Source organism: Sturnus vulgaris, chromosome 1, assembly GCF_052056855.1.
Source record: "Sturnus vulgaris isolate bStuVul1 chromosome 1, bStuVul1.hap1, whole genome shotgun sequence".
NCBI lineage: Eukaryota > Metazoa > Chordata > Aves > Passeriformes > Sturnidae > Sturnus > Sturnus vulgaris.
This window is the reverse complement of record NC_142243.1, coordinates 48,688,473-48,714,600: the sequence shown is the minus strand read 5'-3', so window position 1 is coordinate 48,714,600 and position 26,128 is coordinate 48,688,473. Positions and strand designations below refer to the sequence as shown.

General features: G+C 39.0%; 1 protein-coding gene across 14 annotated transcripts in view; it reads left to right on the top strand.

Annotated features, from left to right (window-relative positions):
- Positions 1-26,128, top strand: part of ELMO1 (engulfment and cell motility 1) — a 321,603-nt gene that overhangs the window by 74,313 nt on the left and 221,162 nt on the right. For 12 of the 14 annotated variants that reach the window (XM_088166186.1, XM_088166250.1, XM_088166262.1 and 9 more), the window contains 3 exons: positions 2,703-2,753; positions 11,935-12,104; positions 25,574-25,609. In XM_088166186.1, the coding sequence (XP_088022312.1) occupies positions 2,703-2,753; positions 11,935-12,104; positions 25,574-25,609 (257 nt within the window). The remainder of the gene's footprint in view (positions 1-2,702; positions 2,754-11,934; positions 12,105-25,573; positions 25,610-26,128) is intronic. The other 2 variants (XM_088166237.1, XM_088166245.1) reach the window with 2 other exon arrangements.

The window sequence follows — 26,128 nt, the reverse complement described above, 5'->3', positions numbered from 1 at the left end:
ACACTTGAGAAACAGGTCAGGAATATGTTGGAAGAGGGGTTTTTTGTTTGTTTTTGCCCTGTTCTTGTCTTTTTTTTTTTTATTTGTCTACTGCTGGTGGGAGTTCTGTTCTGAATAGCAGTGATGCATATGACTGCCAAAGCTGGACTGCTGTAATGATGTTCTGATCCTGGAAAATAAATCCACAGGATGCTATCCTTAATACTAAGAGGATTAACTGTGTGTAAATGTTGCAATTAAATTAACTGGCATGCTGACTACTGCATCACACAGTTAATGTAGGAAAGCCTCTTGATTTAACTGTACTCTTACACGCTGTTTCCTGGTATGTGATTAAGCAAATATTTAGAATGGGTAAACAAAATTGTATTTTTTAATTGGATAACTGCTAACCTTTTTCAAATTTTGGCTAGCTTGCTGTGCTAGACTTTATGCTTTGAATACTTTCAGAGATAAGGTGTGGGCAGTTTTCCTTAAGCCTTTTTCTAAACCAGGAGTTGAAGATGGGCTCTCTTTCTGTTGTGATACAATGATTTAATTTACAGTATAGGGCAGATGTACACACACCTCGCTCTAAGCCAGACATGATGAAAGGTCCATAGGCTTGTTGCCCAGTACCTCTTGTTTGCAGTGGACTAAGAATGTTTGCAGAGATGCTTACTGTGGCCCAGATGAAGTGACTTAACTTGTCACAAACCAACTGCAAACCACAAACTCATTTGTACATCTGATTTAGTAGTTCATGTTAATTGCAGCAGGAAACATGAGAAACTTTAAGCTTAAATTTTTGCTGCTTAAAAAAAGCCTCTCTGTGTGCTCTTATTTATGTTTAAAGAACGGTCTGCTTCTAAGTGCAAATATTTTTATAAAGATGTCAGTGAACTTCTGAATGTGAATAGTACAATTCATGTTGTTTAAATCTTGTTGATTTCCTGGTTTTCATATTGTTGCATGCTGTAAAGCTGCTGGAACATTGTGTATGTGTACATACAAAAGCTCTGGCCAAATGTAGCTGAGGTCCAGTAGCTTAGCCTAAGCTGCTGATGGAGGTAGATTTAGACTTTGCTAATTGTCAGTCCCAAAGCAATTACTTTTATTCAGCTCCACAAATCCAGGATATGGTAACAGTTTAGCAACCACAACTGTTTGTAAAGCGAGTTTGTTTCAGCACTGATTGATATTAAACCACACAAATGCACTGTGGCCACTTCACACAGATTCCTTGGACATGATGAAATGTAGCTGGGTCTGGTGCTGTTCCACTACAAGTGGAGAAAATCTGGCATTTTGTTAGTGCTCTGGGATGTCACCCAGTATTTCGCTGCTCACCCTTCTTTGCCCCTCTTTTGAGTATAGCCTGGCTGGCCTCCCTGAGGCTGTTCTGGCAGGAAGGAGGCTGCTAAGGGCTGAGAAGAGTCACTGCATATGTAGGCAAAGATTCTGTAAGAAAGCTTCTCTCTTGTACCCCCTGTGTTGTCTGGCACTTCATTTATTTCAGTGAGACAGAAGAAGTCTTTGTGGGTAGAGAGTGATCTTTGAGGTAGCTAAAACCAATCCCACAGATGACTTGGATACCAAGAATGAGACAATGTATTGACGTTTTATTTTGGGACTACTTGACCTGGTTTCAGGCAAGATTTATCCAGTTTTTAGCATTTTGGATTTGAGATGTATCAGAATGGGAACAAGGATGAAATAAATTTGGGAAAAACTGCCAGAGGAGAAATACACCTTCATATTTTTTCTTGGCTGAACACCAGTCTGTAGAAAGCCTGCAATGTGGTTTTCGTACAAAATTAGCTCTTCTTTCTCAAACTGTTAGGGATTCCTCCAGTTTCTCTGACAGATTAGGGTGTCAGTTCATGGACAAGCTACTGAACTGTGACTGGCACTGTGACTGTGCATTGTGCCGCACACAGCCAGTACCTGTAAGTACTGCTGTAGGTACCTTATTCTCCTACCCTGTGGTGAATGGGAGGTAGTTGTTGAGTGAGGGGAAGCTCCCTTACCCATACCCCAGGGGAGACAGTGCACATGGGCTTTGACCACAGTGTTGTAAGGATGCTGTAAGTGTACACCATAGCTTACACCATGGCTATGTGAGTTTAACCAAAAGAAAACGTTTAATGCCCTTTCTTTCTGACAGCTGGGCAAGGAGAAGGACTTATGGCATGTTTGAACTTTACTCTGCTAACAGTGATGCTTTTTTTACTTTGAGGGAGAATGCAAAGTTGTGGTGGCAGAGCTCAGTGGGTTCAGCCTGTTCTTGTAGAAAATGAAGAAAATGAAAATGAAGAGCCAGTAGGATGAATTCTGAATCCTGCTGATACTTAATGATAGGTTTCAGCAAACTTATGAACTCCTCAAGTATGTACAATACCAGAGCCTGACACTGTGGACAGTATATTTAAAAATATATATTTAGAAGTTGCCACTGGAAGCTAAACTTTGAAAAACATGAGTCATTCTTGAAAGAGTTCAGGTTGGTTAAGTGTCATGTGAATTCAACCTATTTGTTGAAGCTAATGTTATATGCCTCAGTGAGGAAAATACATGCTAGCTTACATCTGAAAGGGGGAAGCTTTTGCATGCAGACAGGGGAAAGCACTGTTGCAGGTTTAGCATGACATTCTGCTCAATGCATGTTTCATCTTTTTATATGAGTGAGTCTTAAGTAAAACCTTTGGATTTTTCTCTTTCAGAATCGTAATGAAATAAAAAATGGAGCCATCCTTCGATTAACAACATCTCCAGTGAGTCAGTGTTCTTTTCTTCCTTCAAAATGAATATTCGATTAGTAAATCATTGTGAACTAATGTGTGTACTTTTAAGCTTGATCCACAATGTATCCCACAATCCTCCAGGAGCAAAAGTTATGAGTTATGGAGGAAGGAGTAGTAACTCAGTGACATTTGATGATACTGTTGGCAGAACTGGGTAGGTTTTTTGTGTCTCACTTCCACTGGGAACAGTTTTCACATACAAGATATCCCTGCTGACATTGCAGCCTCACTCAAGTTGCTCTTTTTCTGCCTCAGAACTAAAAATCAGGAATCCAGGAGGAAGGTCAGGGATTTGAATCATGGAGAACTCCTCTGGGTGGCTCAAGTCAGAGCTTTCCCGATCTCTGGGTTTGTCGTGAGTGAGTAGCAAGTGTAATGTTGAGATTTTACTGGAGTTTTTTTGTTGCTGGTTTTTTTCCCCCTGCATCTTCTCTTTGCCAGCTCCTAAAAAGCATGGCAGAGTTGCTGGTTGCCCTATATGGCAACAATGTAATTGTTTTCCTGGTGAGTTGTGCAGTACTGCTGCCACATGCTGAAAGCCACTATTAGTCCTGGAAGATGTATGTCTAAGGCACCAGCCATCCCATTTCCTTGCAGACAAATGTAGTTAGTGTGCCATTAAAATGGTTTACCTCTTCATGATGGTGTTCTAGCCTCTGCAAATTTGAAGCATTCTTATGGCTAAACTCTGCCACCCATTAGCTTCTCAGCAGAAAGCACTTCTCAGCAGCCAACTGAGAAAAGACAAGAGGTTTCCATTACTCTTCATCATATTTTCAATGGTCATTATATTCAAAGCTTTATAGACATTAAAAAAACAAAACCAACCAACCAAACAAACAAACAAACCTCCCCAGCGGTTTAAGACCATGACTCTGTGAGGGTCTATGTGATTCTAGAGCCTCTTGGCATATATCACCAAAACAGCCTTGTGCCTAGGAAAACCACTACTGGTGGAGTAAACCCCATTTGACAGAAATTCCTCAGAAACAGACAGCCCCAGCAACAGTTCCTTCTAACCCCTGGGACTTCTAAATAGCAAATATCCACTCCAGTACTGCCCAGGCCTGGGATCTCTTGAAATCAAAACAGGGTCTGTGGTTCATCAAGAATCAACGTGGTCCAAATGCACTTTGTAATGCTTTGGTATTACCACAACATGGAATAACCCCATAAGACTCATGCAGTTCTCTCATCTCAAAATCCACAACCAGTTGCACCGTGCAACCTCACTGAAGAGAGGCTGTGACTGATCTGTGGAGATGGCTGGCTGTCTTTATGATCACTTGTGCAATTGGAAATGGGACCTACAAACACAAAATACAAATCTTGGATGTACAACACTTTCTGCTACTTGGTCAGTAAGATGGGACACAAGATGATAGTTGCACAGAACAATCATCTCCTTGTTCTGTCTCTTTGGAGAGTTGCCTTAGGGTCAGTTAATCAAGACTGGAGTCCTTAGGATATTGAGATATTGCCTGTTATCTAACAAATTATGGACTGCTCTGGCACTGGCCTGCAGTTATGAATGACTCAGCCATCCTTTTTTTAAGATAGAAGGCTGGTCTACTCTCTGTTGTCCAGTAGTGATATTTATGCCTGAACCAGTGCTTATTTTCATACTTCCTGGTGTTTTAAAATTTTGTGTTAACTTTTCCCAGAATCAGAGAGGTGTCTTGGAAAGAGGAACAGATTGGTTTTTGTCAGATGAGCGAATATTTGTATTCTTTAAATAGGTAAAAATTGAAGTTCTGCACGTCCTCACCCTGCAATAGTCTCTTTGCTTTTTAGGGTACTGTCTAAGTGGTCGTCATAGCAGTACCTAAAATAGATACAGTAAAGGCCTTCAAGCTGTGGCTCTTAAACTGATGACCCATACAATGGTTGTTGTTTACTCTGAAAAGCTAACAGGCAATCTGTTTTCATATTTCCTCTGAAATTCTTTATGCGAACAACAGTAGTTGGAAGAGATAATGTGAAGAACAGGGCACATGATACACTTCTACAAAATGGGAAAGATGCTTTCCTAGCTGTTAGTGCTGGGTGAGAAGTCTTTTTCTTATCATGTGAAAACATCAAGATTCTGAACTCCTCCCACCCCCTCTGCTTTCTCTATCCCACAACAGGATAAAGACAAAACTGTCTTTCCTCTTCCCCCATAAAACCAAAATCATATTAAAAAAATATTTTATGAAAAGGTAAAGGATTCAGGAAAGGGGAGAAAGATTGAAAGAAATTAAGGGAAGCCACATATGAATTATGCAGTTTCTGGGATGTGTCCCTGTAGTTTCAGAGAGGCCTGAGCTGCCTACTTCCTGGCTGTTGTGGGGGAAAAAAAATAAATTGTCCTGAACTTTACAGGACTTTTGAGGAAACATTTTTCCTTGAAAAGTTGAGAGGAGTTATGTTGACCGGTTCTGAAGACTGCATTAACTTAAAATGCTTTTCTAGTCCTTAATTCTTATGCAGCTTATAACCATGACAGCCAGTAGTCTGGCTGTAGCTGTACCCTTTAGGGTTGCATTGCCCAAGTCATCAAAATTGAGTGAGAAGAATGAGATGCCATCTTTTTGACTTTTGTTGTCATTATACTCAAATTATTTGTTGCTTGTGTACCCAGAGTAGTACTATTAAAGATTAAAAAGAGAGAGGTACTTTTATCTAGAAATAGTAAACCCGCATTTTTGGGCTGACTTTTTAATAATTAGGATTTGAAATTTAACTCCATGAATATAAATGTTAAATACTTTCTATTTTTAAATTTTGAATTTAGATTATTTTGTGTGTCTGTATTGGGATTTTTATCTGAAAACCATTGTTAATCCTGCAAGGGCAGAACTGCAGTTATGGTGTGCTGCTAAATTCATTATAAATGCCTGCCTTGAGATATTTACAATGTGCGTATTTTAAGTTGCTTTGAGTTAAAAGTTTGCAAACGCCAGTCACTAGTCGTTAGGCCTGGTGGGAATTTGAACAGTTTCTTTGTTTCTGTAGGTCTTTTTGCTAAGTTTGTGAGATTCTCTGAAAGACTGTTTTTTTCTAAACAATTCTTTTTTTTTTCCTATAAACCACTCACCACACAAACACTCTGTTTCCTAGGTAACTTGAGTGCAGATTGAATTTCTCCCATATTATCTTTGTTCCTATATCCTCTTTCTTACTTATTTTAACCTCTCCTATCATCTTTCTTACCAATTCGTGGGCTATTGTGTCTTTTTGCAGTTTTCTGTGACCTGTTTTCCTGCTTTGTCCATTAGCATATCTGAAGGGACGCACAAAAAGTTTCTTATGCAACATGTCTTTGTATTTGAACATATGTGACAATTGAAATGCTGTATTGCTACTGTCTCTTTTGTGATATTCCAGTGCATGGTAGGTAGGTGTATAAATGAGCTGTAATTGCTCCCGAGTGTGAGGCTGATCCACAAGGACTTTTGTGTCCTGCAATGCAGCAAGCAAAATCCAGCCTTTTAGTGTGTGAAGCTGCAGGATTACTTCAATCAGATCCTGCAAATCCATTTTCTTTTCATTTTCTTTTTAAAATGACTAATCATTTTAAAAAGATGCTAAAATACTTGGAAATTTAGGTTGAAGGAACTAGTGTTATTTTTTCAATTTCATGGTTTTCAAACAGAACTGATTATTGGAGCACTTACTGTTTATTAAAAGCAGATTCTTGGGCACTTACAAAAAATGCCTTGCTTATGAGGTATAACCTTAAACCCTGGGTAAAGGGGAGTTTTCTGATATTTGTGAGGCTTGATCATTTACTTTTGTAATTTTTTTTTTTTTTTGGTCCATAGGTTAGCGGTCAGTTGAGTTCTCAAACCTGTAACTTTATAGGCAGATGTATTAGCATGTGTACAATGAGTAATCATGTAAATAAAGGTGTTCAATAATAGTCATCATAGTATTTCCTCTGAATGCTTCTACAGATATGAGGAATATGCTCTTTTTATTTATATGGGATCTAAACAGACAAGGAAGTATAGAGTTTTTTTACCCTATTTCTACTTATACATCTGAATCCTCTAAGTAAAATTTTGAGAATCTGGTTTATAATTTTTGATCTACAATTGCTTGAACATACATTTGAAGTTCTGTAGATGCATAATGTTTTGCAGTTCTAGCCTGTGATTGTGATTATATTTATTGTGTAATGGTGAATTAGTTGCCAAACGAACCTTATACCAGAAGCACTGCCTGTGGGGGTCAATTAGTCACTTTTATATTTATCTGCTCATAGTAGCTTTGAGAAGTGGAGTTGGGGTTTGTCTTTTTATATATAGAAATGTTTAATCTGATGTTTTCAGGTTTCAAAAGGAACATTTTTAATAGTAAGTGGAAGAGATTGTTTCAAATGCATATAGAAGAAAAAAAGTGCTTGTAAAGCATTGAGAAGTGGATAGTGATTGCATAAACTTATTTTAAGGCATATTTATGAAATACATTTGTCTATGCATCTGTGATGCTTTTGTCATTGGTTTAGTGCAAGACTCTAGAGAGAACTATTTCCCTGTGTTTGCCTCCTTAATTGCCTATAATGATTCCACAGCACCTCTCTGTGTATCACATTTGTACAGGGCTTTAGGTGCAGAAACTGTGCTTCAGTGTTCATGCAAAAAATGTCAACCAGTGATGTATGTATTGATTAAAATAGATTCTCATTGCTTACTTGGCATCAGATGCTAGTCAGCCTTAGTGGGTTTGCTGAATGTGTATGTACACAATGATGATTATGTAATGTATCCACTCCCCCATTTCTCCTTGACATATATGCAGTTGTAGGTGAAATGGCAATAACAATCCGGGAAAAGGCAGCACTTTTAGCCACCATGGTGTTTTAACACTGAATGGTTCAAATTAAACCACAGAAATGAACCTGTTTGGTAAGGAAAAAGCTCTATTTGGTAGTTACTGATGGTCTGTATGCTCTTTTTCTAGCAAAATATTGACTAATGTGACTAAATCACAATACTCTTATTTTATTTGCTTTTTGTAAAGGATAAAGAAGACAACTGATTACATAATAGAAAACCAGCAATTTAAATCAATGGTCCAACTTTCTTCCATAGCACACTCATTTTTTTTGATAGTGGTTGCGTTTGGATCTGTGTCCTCCCTCTTGTCCTTGCTCACTGCATTTTGTATTCTGTACAGAAGCCATGTGTATGTCTGGTTACTAAGTTGCTTTCAAAGTTTGCACAAAGTATTCAATGGCAAAGAAATGATAATTTGATCAGTAGAATCCCTTGTTGGGATAATCTTGGGATTCTTAACCTCCAAATGGCTATTTGAGTGTCTGAGAATGTCATCTTAAAGAGAAAACTAATGACTGAAATCCAGGATGTGACTATCTCATCAAGCTGCTCCTCTTAAGAATGCTATTCTCTGAGGGCAACCTTTCTGGATGTCCTTGGAGGATGTAATTTAAGACTAGACGTGTGGCTTATACCACTTGACAGCCTTTTGAAATGCTGGGACTTCAACAGCACATGTTTTACAAGATTCCTATCTTCTTTCCTTTCTAAAGAGGAGAGCAGTTAATTCTGCCTTTCATTTACTTGAGCAGCCATATTTTTATTAATTCCCTCTAATGATTCTCAGTTGCGAAGGTTTATATATTTATATTTACTCCTATCTGAATGATATTTTGGTAAGAATGCAGACAAGGCAGCCAGTTCTGCTAGTGCTTTAATGAGCTGTGTTTTCTGTCTATCCACTGATGACTTGCAAATCATTAAAATAACTCCCTGGAAAGCACTTGGAGCATATTTCATCCTGGTTTCATTTTTTAATGCAGTTATAAGTGAGCTGTACATTGCATAAGCATATGTGAGTGCTATGGCAACAAGAATTAGAAGGCTTGTGAGAACTACATGATGTTAACCAAGGCAATATTTTCACACATCAAGCATTTGGGATGACAACGGACAATGTGACTTTTGTCCATGTTGCCAGTGAGATGTGCCAGCACTCTTGCTGATACAAATATATGCTTACCCCTTTAAATAAGATCTCCTCTGCTCTTTGTTATTTTCTCATCTGAGAGTAGAAGGATCAAGGTTTATTTGATGTAATGTCTTGTATAACTTGTTTAATGTAAGAAAACTGCAGCTGTGTGTAAATTTTGCTGGTGGAACATTGGCGTAATCAGATAAAGCCTATGATGCTAATAAACACTTTTTTATGTGCTTAAAACATGGCTGAACCACTTTTGTAATGTGAATTTTTGTGCTCTATAAGGGGTTCCAAGCTGTCTCAGATCTAAGATAATATTTTGGTTTTAGTCTGGTGAATTTCCAAGCTCTCACTGACTGCAGAGGATAGAGGATTAACATATCTCAGTTGATAGATAGGTTGGTCCTGTTCATGCTGGTGTGCAGTGTAGGTGAGCTGCTAATGTACATCCATGTCCTGGCGTTCTTGGGTTTGGGGAGAGGGAGAGTTAGCTCTTTTCATGCTTGGTGTGAATACATGTGTAATGGAAGTCTGACTGGCTGACAGCAGCAGTTCACCAGCCCCAGGTGTTTCTGCTGGGGGCAGGATTTCTCCTCAAGAGGAAGGGTGAAACTGACCGTAAATAATCTGTTATCAATATGTTTGAAGACAAAGTGTTGTTTACACAGCATAGTGTGTTGTGAAGGGGTTTGGAGGAGGGTGTTCTCCTGGCTGAGCTCACATGTTTTTCTTGCTTGCTATTGTGATACACAGGTTATTATAATCTCCATCTCCTTGGCCACAGCTCTGCTGCCCAAGGTTTGCCCACTCAGACTTATTGGTAAAGCAGCTCAGGAGCTGCTCGGTCACTCTGAACCAGTTTCGTTCACCTTTCCCATTTTTTCCATTTTCACTGAATACAGGAATTTTTAGAGGACTGGATTCCTGTGGAAAGCTGGAAGAATTTTGACTTCGGTAGAACTTCCTTCACTAGGCAGATAGTGGGGGTGGTAACTTTTAAGAACTATGGCAGGTTGGAGAAGGCACAGATTTAATAGGTTTAAGGTTAAATCTGAGCAATCATTTCCAAAGTTTTGGGAATGCAGCTGCCATGCCAGTATTGAAGTTTTTCCAGAGTTTTTCTTTTCTGAAGGTGGGCAGGAATTCAGACATTGCATGTATTCAGTGAAACAGCAATGTCTGGAGGATATTTTGCATCCCTGATTCTTCCTGGGTTGCTATGGTGGGGAGTCTAGAGTTAGGAATGCCTCCATGAAGGATTTAAGTTGGTAAGGTAGGAGTTGGCTCTTGAACTTCTGGTTCAGGTAATAACAGTGGTGAATTTTTGTAGCTGATTATAGAAGAGTACTTTAGCAAAGCTTTTTTTCACCCCCTCTGTTGAAAGGAAAGGGCTGGGGGAAGTATTTGGTAGTTATCCTGGAAGTTGAAAATAAGTGGTATCTATTTTTACTTCTTCCATGGGCTTCAGCAAATGATTTACCTTATCACCTACTTAAGCTTGAGAGAACAGTCTTTTAGTTTCCATTTAGATAGCCATTGCCATTACAGAGAGACTGTAAACCATTGTTTCCCCATTACAGCTCAAATCCATTGATAGAGTAGATTACCTTCAGTGGCAGAAAGATCTTTTGGATGACAGAATTCTGCCTTTTTATAGGTAATGGAACTGCTATGGATGCATGACCCTATATGTAAAGCATAAAAAGCTCAGGACTAAAGATACTCCATTTCTTTTCAATACTGTATTAACCACAGCCATACTAACTAGAAAGTGTTTCTCCCACATATGCGCTCCTTACTGCATTTGTTCTAGTGAAATGCTGACTGGAGACCATGCACTTACCACCACCATTGTAAAAACAAGAAGCGACAAACCTTGCTGATTTGGAGGAGATTTTTGACATTTAATTTATTCGTGTTTTTGAAACAATCAAAGTTATGTAGTTAGGCAGCTGTATCTGTAACAAAACTGTGTTGGTTATTTTTCTGGGCTCCATGTTTAAATGTTCACTTGCACTAAAAATGACTGCTTTCTCAGAATATTGATCTTCAGAGATGACCATCTCTGTGAAGAGTACATTCATTACTTGAACAGAAAAGGAATTGTCTGTCAGCAGAGCCCTTTCTTCTCTATTTCTTCTCCAGCTGAGAAAGAATAAGCATCATCTTATTTACATTTAAGTTGTTTCCCTAAGACATAGCCTCTCATTCACTTTTCCTTGGGTGCAGGTAAGAAATTAATTTTAGGAAACAGAATTTTGCAAATATCCCTATATGTAGGGAGGAGGATTATTTTTCTATGAAAAATATTGCCTAGCTAGATATTAGCTGACACTTTTGGGTATTCTGCTCAGGTAAGTGAAAGCATCAAATTGAAAACGTGAGATGTATTTTAAAGTATTTGTATGGCTAAAGAGAGAAGTAGTTTAATATGCATTATTTAAGTATTTCTTTAGCTTTTTATCATCAGTGTCCATTTTGCATTTCAGTAACTCATCCTCTATTTGAAACATTAATGGCCAGAATAGCATAACATGAGGATATTGAACATGCAAAAAGATGTATGACAGATAATATCATAGTATTATGTGGGAAGTAACTATTCTACACTCGTTGTTAAGGGGATATGTGAGTATTTGAACTGACTGTGAACAAAAGAAGAGGGGGAGGAAGGAGCAGAAGGTCTGACGCTGGTCTCTCTTGATATAATGTGGTTAGGACAGTATGTGGTCTTTGTTGCTAAAGGTGATGAGAAGTGTGTAACCTAAGTAAGCATTGACAGGAAAAGAAATGTCACTATTATTTTACTGAGATTGTCTGATGCAGTTTGTTTTATTTTAATTTCTTCTTTATTAATGTGACACATAAGCTCTTCAAGCCAAAGGCTATCTTTAGTAATGCGTACATTTTGCCTGAGACAATGGGACATCTATCCATTGCTCAGCTAATGATTCTGCAAGAGTCCAAATAATTATAGGTAATAATGGAATAATACATAAGTAATATACTTCTACAAAAGCAATTTGTATTTAAGCTACTTAATATTTTCTGAGCATGGAAGTGAAATATCATTAATATTAAACATGGCCATTGTTCCTTGTCCTTACACTGACATTTTACTCATGATTTTTACTGTAATGAAAGCTGTTTCGTTGCTTTTGTTTTGTGTGTTTTGTTTCTCTCATAGGCTCAGAATGCACAGCAGCTCCATGAGAGGATCCAGTCTTCTAGTATGGATGCGAAGTTAGAAGCACTGAAAGACTTAGCCAACTACTCACGGGATGTTACGTTTGCCCAAGAATTTATAAACCTGGATGGGATTTCCCTCCTAACGCAAATGGTTGAAAGTGGCACAGAGTAAGTATTCTGCTTAAACTCTGGCATTCCTTCTGTGTGGGGTGATTTCTGAGGTGGGGTGATTTTTTTTCCCAACTCTTTTCTGAGTTGATAAATTAAATATCTCAAGAGGTCCAGGCTGCTAGGATACTATATTAATTATCAATGAGATACTGTTTTTTTAATTTCCCATTACAATGGACCTGTCAGGACTGGAGAAGAGCATTGGAGGAAGTCACAAGTACCATCTGTGCCATAAAGTTTGAGGAGATTGGGGTCCCAGTTTCATCTCTATTCATTGGAATTTCAATAAGTCATTGAAAGTATATTTAAAGGCTGATATTTAAGTGATATCACCTAAAAACTATGTTTTAAATTTCATGTTACTGAGAATGTGTGTGGTTAAACCAAAATGTAAAAAATGCTTTACCTTATTTCCATTTTTTATAGTTTTGATTCTGAATGGGATTTTTTCTAATACCAGTTGGCTTTTCTGACATTAAATTGAAAGCTGACCTCTCAAAATACACTCATTCTTTACCAGAACACTTTACCAAATTTCATGATTGGTGAAATTCAGGATCAAAGTCCTGAGTAAGTGTCCATTAGCTTAATGTGCAGAGTGCAGCAGAAAAGTATCTACTGGATTGTTGTACTATTAAATTATGCTCTAACAATAAGCATTTGATTTCAAGTAAGAGATTTGCACTCAATGTCAAGCTCTACTATGCAGGAAGAAGTCAGCAATACCCACACCATCTCCTGAGAGAAAGAAAACTGAAATCTGTTCAAATCCCCTCACAGATGTGCTCGTTTTCCCTTGGATTCAAGGAAGTAAATAGTGTTAGGAGGTAAAGCAAAAGGTAGTAAGTGGTCTTTGAAATTGAACACAAATGGGCTCTGAGGGTCTTGTATAAGATGTACTGTGTATTTTCCACAGAAAAATAAACTGCTTTCTAGAATCCAGTAGCCCACTGGGAAGTGCAGATTGGGAAGTGTAAAAACAATCTCTCCCTGATCCCTGCTCATTGTGTGGTTAATGGCTTATGGGGCTCTGAATCCCTATTATCTAACTACAACTATATACTGAATTTCCAAAAGCTTGTGGTTTAATCTTCAGCATTTTGGGGTTATAGTCTTTATTTTTTGCACTGATATGGTCTGTGGCACACATCACATGTTATGCCACTTTAAAAAAAAGCACTTCTAGTTACCAGGTTTATCAGCTTGTCTTTTATTCATGTGGTATTTGTTGTTTATGGACCGAATTAAGTTTAAAAGCAAAGACAAGTTTAAGTTGATATAAACACATTTACGCAGCTGCTGTACTAATGAAAAGTATTCTAAATGGACAGGCTCACATATGCCTGTGAAGATCAAAACACAAGAAAATTATCACTGTCCTTGTGGTTTATTTTGTTGTGATGGTTTTTAGGTTTAATGGTTTAACTTACTCTACTGCAGAAGGTATTTAAAGCATTTTATTTTCTGTTGAAACAGATGGGGAACGTTCACATTTTTTATAATCTTTTCTTTTAGCTGTGCTAAGACTAAAGGAAGTGCCCTCCTCACCCTTCAGATGTATTTGTACTGCTGCTTTGTAGTTGTGGGATGAGCCAAGCTGTAGCAGACTGGTCTGGATTAAAAATAACTATTTGGGAGGGAAACTACTAAAGGTAACACTGCTGTTGAAAGAACTGCCTAGCAAATTATACCCTGTAATAAATCCTGACCAGAGGTATAAGTTTTCAAATCACACAGCAGGCTTGTAAACTGGACATAGGAGCAGAGTTTACTGCCTTTCTTTTTATTATTATTTTATTTTAGTAAGTGGCTGCATTTAAATTTAAATGCAGGGATTTAAATTTTTTTAGCTGAAGTAATGTGTCATCAAACATGCATTGACTGAGCTACCTGTCTAATGTATTTATCAGTGTTTCTGTCTGTGGGGAGAAATACTCTTGACTTTGGGCATTGGACAAAGTCTCAGACTAAGAATTTCCAACATCTTCACATGTTGATGAGCTTAATACTCAATGCAGTTTTTCATGTTCAGCAGCCTAGACATTTTGCAGCTCCTGAGGGCGTCAGCAGGTCAGGTTTTTCCAAGTCTGATTTTGCAAAGGGAGTTGTAAAGCAAGGGCATCTGTATTATGCTGTACATTCCCTTCTGTTTTTATACTGTGCATCACTGACTGATGAGTGCATATTTAACAGAACTTGGGATTTAATGAAAAGACCAAACATACACAGGCACAGCAGCCTAAACCTGCCATGGTGCTTCTGTGTTGGGAATAATAAGGATTTGAAATGAAGGTCTCACAGATATGTATGTGTAACAGAAAGATCTCTGAATGTAGAATCTGAAGAAGGAATAGAAATGATAGCAAGTTTTGATATAGAAGAAAAGAATTGCTGAGCCAGTCTTACTGGGTAACTAGAAGGCAAAGAGCAAGTGAGCTGGAAGGGCCTTTTATGACTTAGAGCAAAGGATAAATCCACCTCAAACAAAAGATGTTTTAACCAAGCAAAAAGATTTTCACAGAGAAACAAGAAAGCCAATGTTGCAAGTAGACAAAAGATCTCAGAATTTTCCACTGCAAGAAAACTGAAAAAGAACTTCTAGCTTAAACTGTAACATACTAACCTTTCGCAACTGGAAAATAATAATGTGAATATGGTAATGTTAGTAGTTATGAGAGGCTATAGGTAATAGTAAAGGTATTGATTGGTTGTCATGCATTAAGATGCTCTGCAAGGAAAAGTATATAATGCTTTGTAACCAGAACTAGAGTCACTTCAGACAAACCCACAGCTGTGGCTGAAAAGGCTTTGGACTGGGCTCTTGTCACCCACGACCCATGAATTGCTGAATCATTTGGATATAATAAACAGCATTTTAAAGAGCCACTTGGAGCCCCACATCCCTCATTTTGGCTCTTACACTTCTGCTTTCCTTTCTCATCTCACTTCAAGGTACTGGATCTGTTCCTTTACATCAGGGTCTGTCACTCACTGCTGTGTCAGCACACTAAGCAAACAGACAAACTACTTCCTCAAAAGAAAGCAAAGAATTCTTTTTTTCATTCGGTGCCCCAGAGTGTCAAAGAAAGGCAGCTGGAATCAGTCAGTTGTCCTCTTCTGGTCTGTTCTTGTTTTTGCTTGGACTGCTGCTAATAAGAGGTCCCACACGAGATGCTCACTGAACAGATAAATCAAATTGAAGGCCTCCTCGCCATTGCTTGCAACTTGGGCTCAGCACCCTCAGCAAGGTGGCCTTGTTGATGATGCAGCTGCCAAGGTCACCAAAATGCTTCAGAACATAAAGCTTTTCTCTGTGTCCATAGGTGAACCTATACTGCTCTCTCAGTGTCCACAGGTGAATCTACACAAACAATTACACTAGTGTCTTGGTTTAATTTTGATTTCCCGGCCAATGCACCAAATTAGTGTCTTTGGTTTTGAGTTGCCAATTTAAATAAACTTTTTTTTTTCTGTTGTGAGACAGAACCAGGAGTAAAAGAGCAAGGCAGGCCTAAATCTTGAGAGAGTATAAAAGAAACTTTATTAACTACACAAACAAAGAGAAAGGAAAAAACAAATTCAGAATAAGATTTTTCAGATCACTCCTTCCCTCCCTCTCCCAATCTTCATAACAACAAAACAAACATATAACAAATACTTTGGTCAGTCCCCAATTCAGTCTTTCTCAGTTCACTTTTGGAGAGAGAAGCCTCTTCTTGTTGAAGCTGTAGGGATTTTTCCCACAAGAAGGAAGAAGACAGTCCTCTTGTGGTTTTATCTTTCACGATTTGCATCTGCCTGGGAACCTGCAATTGTGACCCTCCTCCCAACTCCACAGCTGTCCCAAAGCTGTAGATGTGGGCCATGTCTGTCTCATGGGGTATTACTTTTAAGAATGAAATGTTCGACAGCAAAGATTCTTTCTGTCTCCTTTCTCTCTGCTCAGGCTTCATCTTCAGAAAACTGAAATCCCCTTCTTTTTTCAGGGCAGAAATTCTCAACACAGGTGCTCTTTGGTCAAATCATTTATTAAATGGAACATTTCCATCCCCCCCATGTCTCTTTCCATGGTTTATAGGAATATTCAGTACATCAGTTCATCCCTACAATTTTACAAAAAGATTTTCAGCCATTTCAGCATCTTCTCATTCTCCTTCCATCTTAAAAATTTAGCTCTTACGTCACTGACTTCAGAAATCTTCTTATTCCCTTTCATATTCAAAGGAAAGGCTGGAGGCTTTGCAAATCTTATCTGAGCACTAAAGAGTTGAAGTTTAACACAACTACAAAAGTTGGGCCAGGCTCAGGCCACGCTGATGGGGTGCAGCTGAGGTGTTAATCAGCCTTTCTGGGGCTGGGCTGCAGCCCCACACTGCTCATGGCCACCCGGGCAGGCCTGGCCTGTCTGACAGCAGCAAGAGTTGGCCTCCCCTCCCATGCCAGAGCCGGAGGCCTGTGGAGGAGGAAGCTGTGAAGGTCTTATCACAGAACTTTTTCTTTCCCCGGCCGTCGGGTCCCCTCGTTGGCAAACGGGGCCCAAGCAGCCTCCTGACCCCCCCCCCCCGCATGGGGGAGGGGGAAACTCAGGTCGATGTTACCTGCTCAGCTGCCCGAAAGAAAAAAGAGACCCAGTTCCGGATTACCTCCTTCAAAATGTGTGTTCATGGAGCAAACTAACTTTCTCTAATTGGCTGTTGCAGGTGTCCCAACCCCTACAGAGGAAATTCTCTTAGAGAAAACCTCTCTCTGAATTTCTTCTTCCCAAGTCAGCCTATCACAACTAGCATAATGAAGGGCAGAGGGAAGGTATTAGAGAAGGAATGGGGAGCCAGAAATTTCTGGGTGAGGCAGAAACTTCTTTCATAGCCCAGTTTTAGAAGACAACTTATTTTATTAAGATGCATTTAAGATATATCTTCACTGTGGAGTTATCTTAGCCACTCCTGTATAGCCAACCTTGTTTGAAGGGGGCTAGGAGTGACCCATACAGCTGAGACAAACCTAGTGTCTAGGTATGCTAAGAGATGGTCCAGCTCCCTGCCCTCTTCTCCCATTTCTTCTGTTTGAATTCCTGTTCTTCAGCTGTTTTGGTTTGAAAGACAGGTGTCTGCTAAGAAAGGCAGAAGCCTCTCTTTGAAATGGAAAATGTAAACCCTCTCCCTCCAAATTTTATAATTTTTAAATTAATGGGCTCTCAGGCAAAGATATGAGAATAGAAATAGCAGTTCTTTACTAGGAAAAATTAAAATAGAGATACACTGTTACGAAAAACAAACCCAAAACACTGACAGATTCAGAACACAACCTGACACCCCATCAGTCAGGATGTTGGTAGCAGTCTGATTAAATCGTGGCTGCAGTCCTCCTGGAGTGACAGATGTAGTTCTGTTGAAGCAGACATCCTGGAGAAGGCTGCAGTTTTCCTCCGAAGGTCCAGTGGTGATGTGGAAAGGTCTGGTTTTCCTCTGGAATCCAGTGGAAAAAGGCTGCCTTGATGTTCTAAATCTGTTTTTATCTATGTAGGAAATGCTTGGCTCCTCCCCCTGGCTGGAGCATCACACAATGGGATGATGTAATTTTATCAGTCATGCAGTGGGACTTAGTGGCCCATTAACAGATGATATCTTCTTGGAGGAAGGATGGGTGGTGGAAGGATAAAGAACATTGATCCACCTGGTTTTAACAGATGGCCCATTAACAGAGGATATCTCCTCCAGAGATAAGGATCACTGCCTCACTTCGTTTCAACACATGGTGGTAGAATACATACTTTTGGTCACATCCTGTATTGCAGCCTAAGACATTCAGCCCAGTCCTGCTTTTTTTCCAGGGGCTGGTTCCAGGAGTTGGTTTCAGTGTCTGTGTGTTTCACAAAGCCAATCCAAGCTGCTAACTTACTGCAAAGTACATGATTCTGTTGGAAAACTAACTCTCTAAAATTAGTTTTCTGCTCAGTTAGGGACTTGAAGAAACAAGAGAGGAACTGGTCATGAGTGGATGCAGAAAAGGCCCTTTTTTCATGGCAACAGACCATTACATGGGCATAGGTATGTCCCTGAGCCACAACCTGAGAGCGGTCGTGCTGTGTAACAGTGTGAGGGTGGTGGCTTCTCTGCTCATGTATTGAACCCTGGGGACTGGCGCTGAGACTCTGGGAAAGTGAGGATGGGACATACTCTGGGGGTGGCTGCTGGTATTCTGCAGGGATCCCCTCTATGTGCTGTGCCAGCTGCTCATGGGTTGATGCAGCTGGGAACAGCCCTACATCTGTAAGCCCAGGCTGAGTGGCACGTCTGTTCATGGTGTGCTGCAGCTGTGCTAGAAATCAATGAATTTTGTTAATTGTTCAAGCTTTATTCTCTATTTTCTGTGAAGGGCTTGGCACTGCTCATTAGAAGTGCCATCATGCTCCATGCAAAGTTGCTCTGAGATTTTCTTTGCATGGATTTTCTTTGCATGGATTTCATGTTAGAGGCAGCTCTTAAGTTATAATTTGAGGGTGTAATTAAGTTTTACTGGGTAGCCTCTGGAAAACAAGACTCCATCTTTTTATATAACTTTCACTGAGGAAGAGGCCTATGTTTTATTTATAGTTGGCTTTGTTTATTGTGCTACTTAGTCATTAATTCAGTAAAGCTGATGACTACAGTGACCAGAGTAAGAGAATATAAATCCCTGGATTTCTAGTTACTTATGTTTCACTTCACAGGTGATGAAAATAAGTGGTAATATAAAAAGTTGACAAGAAATAACAGTGTTTCCAAGTTAGTTTTTCATATGTTATATTCCCAAATATTGAAGAAAATTAGAATGTGTTAGAGAATAGAGAACTGTGGGCAGCTTTGTGTGTAAGCACAAAGCTATAGGGTTTGATGCTAGGGTGCATGGGCTCTAGTGAAGCTAAGGGTGCATCTTGTCAAGATGAATGTATTTATATCAGCAGAGATGCAACATCTCAGAAACTGTCCTCGTCTATCTTCATCTTGTTGATTGAGATGGCTTATCTTGTTTTTCCTTCTGGCTTATTTTTGCTTCCACAGCACTGCTACAAGTCTTATTAACTGAAAAGGGGGGGGAAAGGTAGTTTTATATTTGTTTTTATGGTTTGGGTGACCTATAAAACATAGAAAAGACTGCAAGATAAATAATGAAGAACAAGAAAATTCCAATTCCATTCTATAATTATCCATGATGTCCAACCATTTCTCAAACTGTGCATTTGTATCACCAAAGAGCGGGGTGGATGTGTGCAGGCAGCTTCTCTGAGACTTTTCAGAAAGTGATCTCCACAGCACTCCTAATGCTAAACTTTTTTTTCAGAAGCTGGTCCGTGCCTATTTAAGAGGAGCTAACCCAAGCTGACTTGTATGTACACTGTCTAAATGGGAAGTGTAAGGGTGTTCTGCTTTCATTCCTCCCTCAAAGTGCAGTGCCCTAAAGTGGGGCAGAAAGTGAGCAATGTTACTAAGCCCTAGATATCCTAATGACTGATAAAAAATATGTTCAGGAACCAAGGTGGAAGAAGGAATCATATATTCTTGCTACTCCAACTGTGATAACGTAGTTCTCTCATTCAGAGCTGTATTCTGTAGTTGAGCCTAGAACTTGTGTTTCAGAAAATCATGTTTGTACAGACAGTCTTTCTGATGTAGCAGAAGACTGTTAAAGTCGTGGGGTTTTTTTCTTGATATTTCAGAATAGTTGTGATGAACAGACTCTCAACCTTTCTTAGAAGGAAGAAAATTCCTCACAATTCCTTATAAAGCAAAGAAAGGAAAACATAATTCACATGCTGTAAATTTTGAAAGATCAAAGAGTTGATAAAAGGAATCAATTATTTATTAATATATTATTTATATTTATATTTGTTATTACTAGTAATGTGAATAAGGGTGATCTCCTGAGTGGGAGGGAAAGGAGGAAGATGATGCAGAATTTCCAGCATTTTTAAAATTGGCATTATCCTGACCTCTACGACTTGCCATTTGGCTGAATTAACACAGTTTCTGCCAAAAAAAAAAAAAAGAAAAGAGAGAGACTATGCTAAGCCTAGCTGTCTTGACAGTAACCTGAGCAGAATTGTTTCTGCTGCTGTTGAGAAAATTGTTCTCCAGATATCTGCTTCATTGATGGGGCTGTGCTGAGCAACTTTATTGTCATATAGCCATGGCAGAGGAGCATGCTAGTTGATGCTGCAAAGATAAGGCAGCAGATAGCCTGGTAGCAGATAGTTTTAATTATAAGAGAGCTGTGATTGCTTAGTATGCAGATCAGAGAAAAAAAAGCCCCTTGCTTTTAATTGTGTTACTTGTTAAATTTTGCCATCTTCCTATTGGAAATAATAAATGCATCTAGATGTAAACTCCTAAGTAAACGTATATTTGTATGGGTTTTGTGTCTTGACTAAGAGAAGCCTTCTATTGAGCACATGCAGTTGCAGAGTTGGCTGCTGTACAGATGGAAGTCTCTGAGAGATCAATTGTGCATGCTTTAAGGACAAATTGCATTGTTCAGTGAAATTCTAGTTCTTGGCTTGTCTTACAGAGATAATATTGTATACCAGCCCAATGGAAAACTGAAGACAGATTGGTTTGGAGTCATCCCAACTTTAGCACACTTTTTGGGCCAGTTGCTCATATATCTGCTGGTGTTTTTTTCCATCCCAGTCTGATGAGTATTTCTGATGAGCAGTGCTGTCAAAATGTTTAAGCTGCCCTTGCTCACAGTAACTTACTTGTTCCTGTCCTGTTTCATCTAAAGAGTTATACCAGTCCTGTTTCTACCAAGCTGGACTGGAAAACTGGTGTAGGTTATGAAAAGCGACAGTAGAGGCCACTTTTAAAACAATATTCCTTAACCCAGTTTAGTTCACTGATTGAGCTCACAGCATTGCCTCAGAAACAGTTGTGTAAGCATAACTTCCTAGATAAATGGAAAATGAATTTTCAGAGGATAAAAACAATACTAAGCTAGTAAGTTTTAGCCACTATATGAAGTAGTCCTTTTCTACCCTTCCTGGCTACTGGCTGTGTAGTACCTGCTCCCTCTCTTGTACAGTTCCAATGCTTATTTGACTCCTTAGTGATGCAATTTAATCTGCTAAACTGTCAAAAACTCAGCTTGCCAATGGAGAGAGGAAATTCATTTGTATTTTTGACAGCACAGGGCTTTAAACAGGCTCAGCTATTCCTGTGAAGCTTCACCTGGAAGCATAGATTACTTAATCTGATACTGCTGCCAAAATCAATTCTTGTCCAACAGGGATTTTACACAATCAGCTTTTCTTAGTGCTTCTGTAATGTTGGGAGAGGGTGACTATTGTCTGTGAGGCGCAAATCCAAAAGAGTATATAAAATCAAGTAATCCTACTATACCACTGTGGAGATGGTAATGGGAGGAAAATGTGAAAGGGCTGCAGCTCCATCTTTCTGTGCAGTTTCCATGAAGAAAGAAAGTGGAGTAGAATTTTTTCTGGAGTGGCTTTTTTGTTGATTTACTTCTCTCCTGCTTGCTCTGGTTTGGGTTTTTTTCCCCATCAGTCTTCAGGATTGGATTGCACCCTCCGTCTCAGCACACACAAATAGAATTTTTCTTATATCTTTTACGTATGCAAAGCCCACACTGTAGGCTTTAGATAAAATCAAGGAATCGTCTCACTTGGAAGGGACCCAGAAGGATCATCGAGTCCAACTCTTGAGTTAATGGCCCCTACAGGAATCAAACCTACAGCCTCAGTGTTAACACCATCTTTTAATCAACTGAGCCAATCTCAAGGTCATCTGAAGGTGGAACTGTTGAAGATCACATTTTGGAAGGAAGAGAGTTGCTGGTCTCCCCATCCTAAATGCTCTTTCTTCAGACTTGATTTTTAATTTTGCCTGTGTTTGAGAATATTAGCATTTAAATGTCCCCTTTTAAATGGTGATATCAACACCCTGTTAACTGGAACAGGGATGAGGAGAGGGGACAGTTTTATTGGGTTTTGTTTGGCAACCTCTTTTGTAGAATGTTATAAAAAGAGTAACTCCAGCAGTGGATTTATATTTCTAGATATTCTCCAGAGTATGAAGGTGGGCAAAATTGATTTTTTTCTTTTTTATTAACTCCACACAAAACTGTAGTATTTGAAAAACCAAGAAAAACAAGGGAAAGCTTAAAATCTCCACTTCTGCAACATTCCAGGATGTTTATTTATTATTATTTATGTTTGCTTATTGGACTGCATACAGCTGTGGAATATTGTGGTGGCTGTGAGGAGTCTGAGGGCTGCTGTGTAACTTTATAGTAATAGTAATTTTGTAGATTATACCAGGTCAAAGTGTTTCCCAGTTTTCATATCCTTGTGATAGCCACACCTGTTACAGATAGAAGCCAGAAATTTGTACTCCTGGATTTTTCTTATCATATTCCTAAACACTGCCTGATTTAGAATGTGTGTTATCTTTGTGTTTGCCTGAAAAACAATAGCCAAATGGTGCTTTAATGTGGTTGGCAGGTCAGTCATCCGTCATCCCATCAGTTTCAGTAGAGGAGGAAGTTTCTGTGAACAACTTCCACCTTTGGTAAGAGTGGCCCTCTGAAAAGCTTATATCCTCAGTGGTATTCTTAGACAATTCTGCTCATGTTCAAACAGTGCAGGTTCAGAAACAATTGTTGTGTTGGTGCAACTGCTTTCGGTCTTAGTATCGTTAGCTACTGTAGCTCCACACTGGCTTCCAAAATGGGACGTTTTCCCATTTTTCCCATTTTTAGATTCGGGGTACCTTTAGTGTTTGTGCAGCAGTTTTGGCACATGAACAGATTAGAGTTGATTCAGTCAGGTCGCTACTAAGCTGGTCTCTCTTGGAAGCTGTTCAAGGCTTAACCTGGAGTATTTGAGCAAGCAGTAAGTTTGTGTGCTTGAGAAAGTCCAAAGAGAGCTCTCTGCTGCTCCTTGGGATTCATTTGGAAGTGTATCACAAAGTCCCTTTGAGGCCAGACAGGAAACATATTATGGTAAAAAAAGTCTAACCTGGAAACCTGTAATTCATGTTATTTTGCTTTTGTTGGCATCTATTTTGAGATTCATGCCTGTGTAAAAGTCGCTGGTTTTGTCTTTCACCACTGTAGAATCTCAGCCTTTCACAATTGCTACTTAATTTGCCCGTATATTTGCTTTTTGGCCATGGTTTTGTTCCTATCCGTGCAAGTGCAAAAAGAAAAGTATTGTGCTAAATACAGTGTCCAGATCATTAAGGCTTTCAGAATTTGGAAAAAAACCCCAGTTATGTATTTATAGAAAGAGGAAAGCTGATGGAAGTGGCTGTACTTAGTTCCTTTCCAGTCTGGCTTGCTGGAAGAATCAGCTTGGCTCCTTCTTGGTGACTTCGCATGGTCTGTGGGTAAATATGAGAGGAACTCCTTCTCATGCCAGTTCCTTCTCTATTATGTTGTGGTTCAATGATGAATGAAAATAGTATGTGTTGCTTTAGAGAACAGCCTCCATCCACATCTTCAGTGGTAAAAGTTAATCTATAATCATGTGTTGCTGCAACATGTGATGTCCTAGACTGATTGCTGCTCTAGTCGCACCAAAGCAACAAAAATCAGTGGAAATTGTTTGATTTAATACAATGGCTGTCTTTCCTCTGAAGTAAAAATTTTGTCCTTGTATTGCTTCACCAGAAAGGTCCTATATAATTCAATTATTTCTGCAGATTATTCTAAATTTATATTGTCTTTTACTTTGCACACTTTTTTGACCTCAAGTTAACTGATTGCTGATTAACTCAGGATGGATAAGAGTTCTATAAATACTAAGAGAGTAGCTGTCTAAATATTTTGTTTTTGGACTCAGATATTTGTTCTGTAATATCTTTCTCAGTCATGGAGAAAATGTCCTGATTAGACCTTGTTGTGAAAAATCTCTGGCAAAAGAGTCTGTCCCTTGAAGTGCTACCAGTTTGCAAACATTACACTTGTTTTATCTTCCCTAATTTCAAGTTTGTTTGCTGCTTAGCCGAAGTCAGCACCTGGAAGAAAGCAGCTATTTTAAAAATTGGCCCGGGAAGAGTGCTGTGAAGTTTGGCTGATGTGCTGCAGAATGTTGCAAGGATCCATGCACATCTGGGAGATTACAAAACCCATTTGTTGTGGTGGTTTAGCAGAATCTGCCACAGCATGGAAGCACTTAGTTTATAGAAGCACAGAAGTGAAATTCTGCTGAAGCTTGGATCTCCTACTATGGAAAATGTTTTGAATTTTACTGCTCATAAAAGCATGTTGAGGGTATTTTTCCCTGCTTTTAAGGCTTTCTGATCATCAGGATGTTTTTTGTTTATTCATTATTACTGGTTACACAGATATAGGTTGCAGCATAAAAGAACCAAGGCCATGAAACCCAAGGAGAAAATCTTGTCACTTCTATGATTTGAGTAAGGCTGGAGCCCGGTCTGTGCTTGGATACATGGTAAACTGTGCCAGCACTATCTTTAGGCATGAGTATTGCAGCTCACAGCTGGCAGAGAAGGACTTCAAACCACTGTTCCTTTGATGTTCTCTGTGTTTTCTCCACTGACAGTTACATAAGCCAGCCCTCCTTGAGACTGGTTCCTCTTGAAAAGGTGGGAGGAATTACTGCTTTACCTAAAGGGGAAAAAAGCCCCAAAACTGTAGCCACATTCTGGGAGAGAATTAGAGAATTGAATCAGTGATTGAAGAGCTTTTAGTCCTAGAGCTCTTCTTAGCTGAATGACATTGCTGTGCAACTTGCAGTGAGGGAAAGTGCAAGGTAGGAGACCTGGGGAGAAGGTGCAGAAAGGAAAGAGGGACCTCTTTGTTGTCCTTTTGAACACTTGTCTGCCCAGTGTGGAATTGCAGCCAAGCCTCTGAAATACAACTGTAAAAAAGATTTAGGAGGCACAAGAAGGCGTTAAGTAAGAGATTTTTTTTTTTATTTCTTTCTAGGTCCCTTATTTTTTTATATGTTTAAGTGGTGTTTTAAAAAGAGAATATCTATCTTTGGTGCCATTTTTACTATTTACCATCCTAGCTAGACATCTTTCAACAATGCTGATGACTCTGACATTAGTATTAGTGGTGGACACTACAAGTAAATAAGAGTTCTCCAGGCAATGGTTTACATGTCATTGAAACAGGACAGAAGATGTTAAATGTGTAAATCTTTATTGTTTTGTATCAAAGGCTTTTTACACAAATGCTTTACTAATTTAGAATGTCTAGATATGCTTTTTTCCTAACAGAAGTTAAAACAAGTATTCTGAACAAATATTTTAAATTGATTTGGAGTGTTCTTTACCAGTTACTGAACTGTTTCTGTTCACAGCAAAATTGTTAACAATTTACTGCCTCTTATTGTATGTGTGTCTGTGAATTTTATGGCTCAAGTACGGGGGGGGTTGTATGCAGTAGATAGTGTACAGATGTTTTAAAATGTTTTTCCTCACATGCAAGTTTTAATTTTGCAGACGATATCAGAAATTGCAGAAGATAATGAAGCCCTGGTAAGAACTTGATTAGATCATCATCTTGTATACTGCCTCTTCTTTGCATGACTGAGTTCAGGCTCTTGGGCTAATCTTTATATGTAAATATGACTGTGCATATTCATCAGTAAGTCTTCAGTCTTCTCTGTTTTCTGCTCTTTGATGCCTGTTAAGATTTTCTGATGAAGCCTTTTTTTTGCTTTGCTTGTGGAATGAGAGCTTCATTTCTGTAACTTCAGCAGAGCCTTTTACTGTTCCTGAAGTAAGGCTTTTGTTTTGTTTTCTTTTTTAATTTCAGCAAAAAAAAGAATTCCCACCTTTCCCAATTCCCCTCTTCATTGGCTTATGTGTTTAGTTAGCAATTTTAATGGTCAATGTTAGTGAGATGAAAAGTAAGGTCATTGTCCCAGTTTGAATTCCTATTATTTGCTGGTCCCAGGTAATGCTAGTTGCTGCAGATAGCTGCATAAAGGAAAACTGTAAAATAGTAAATGGCCTTATATCAGAATTTCCCTGCCTATTTCCCCAATGATTTTG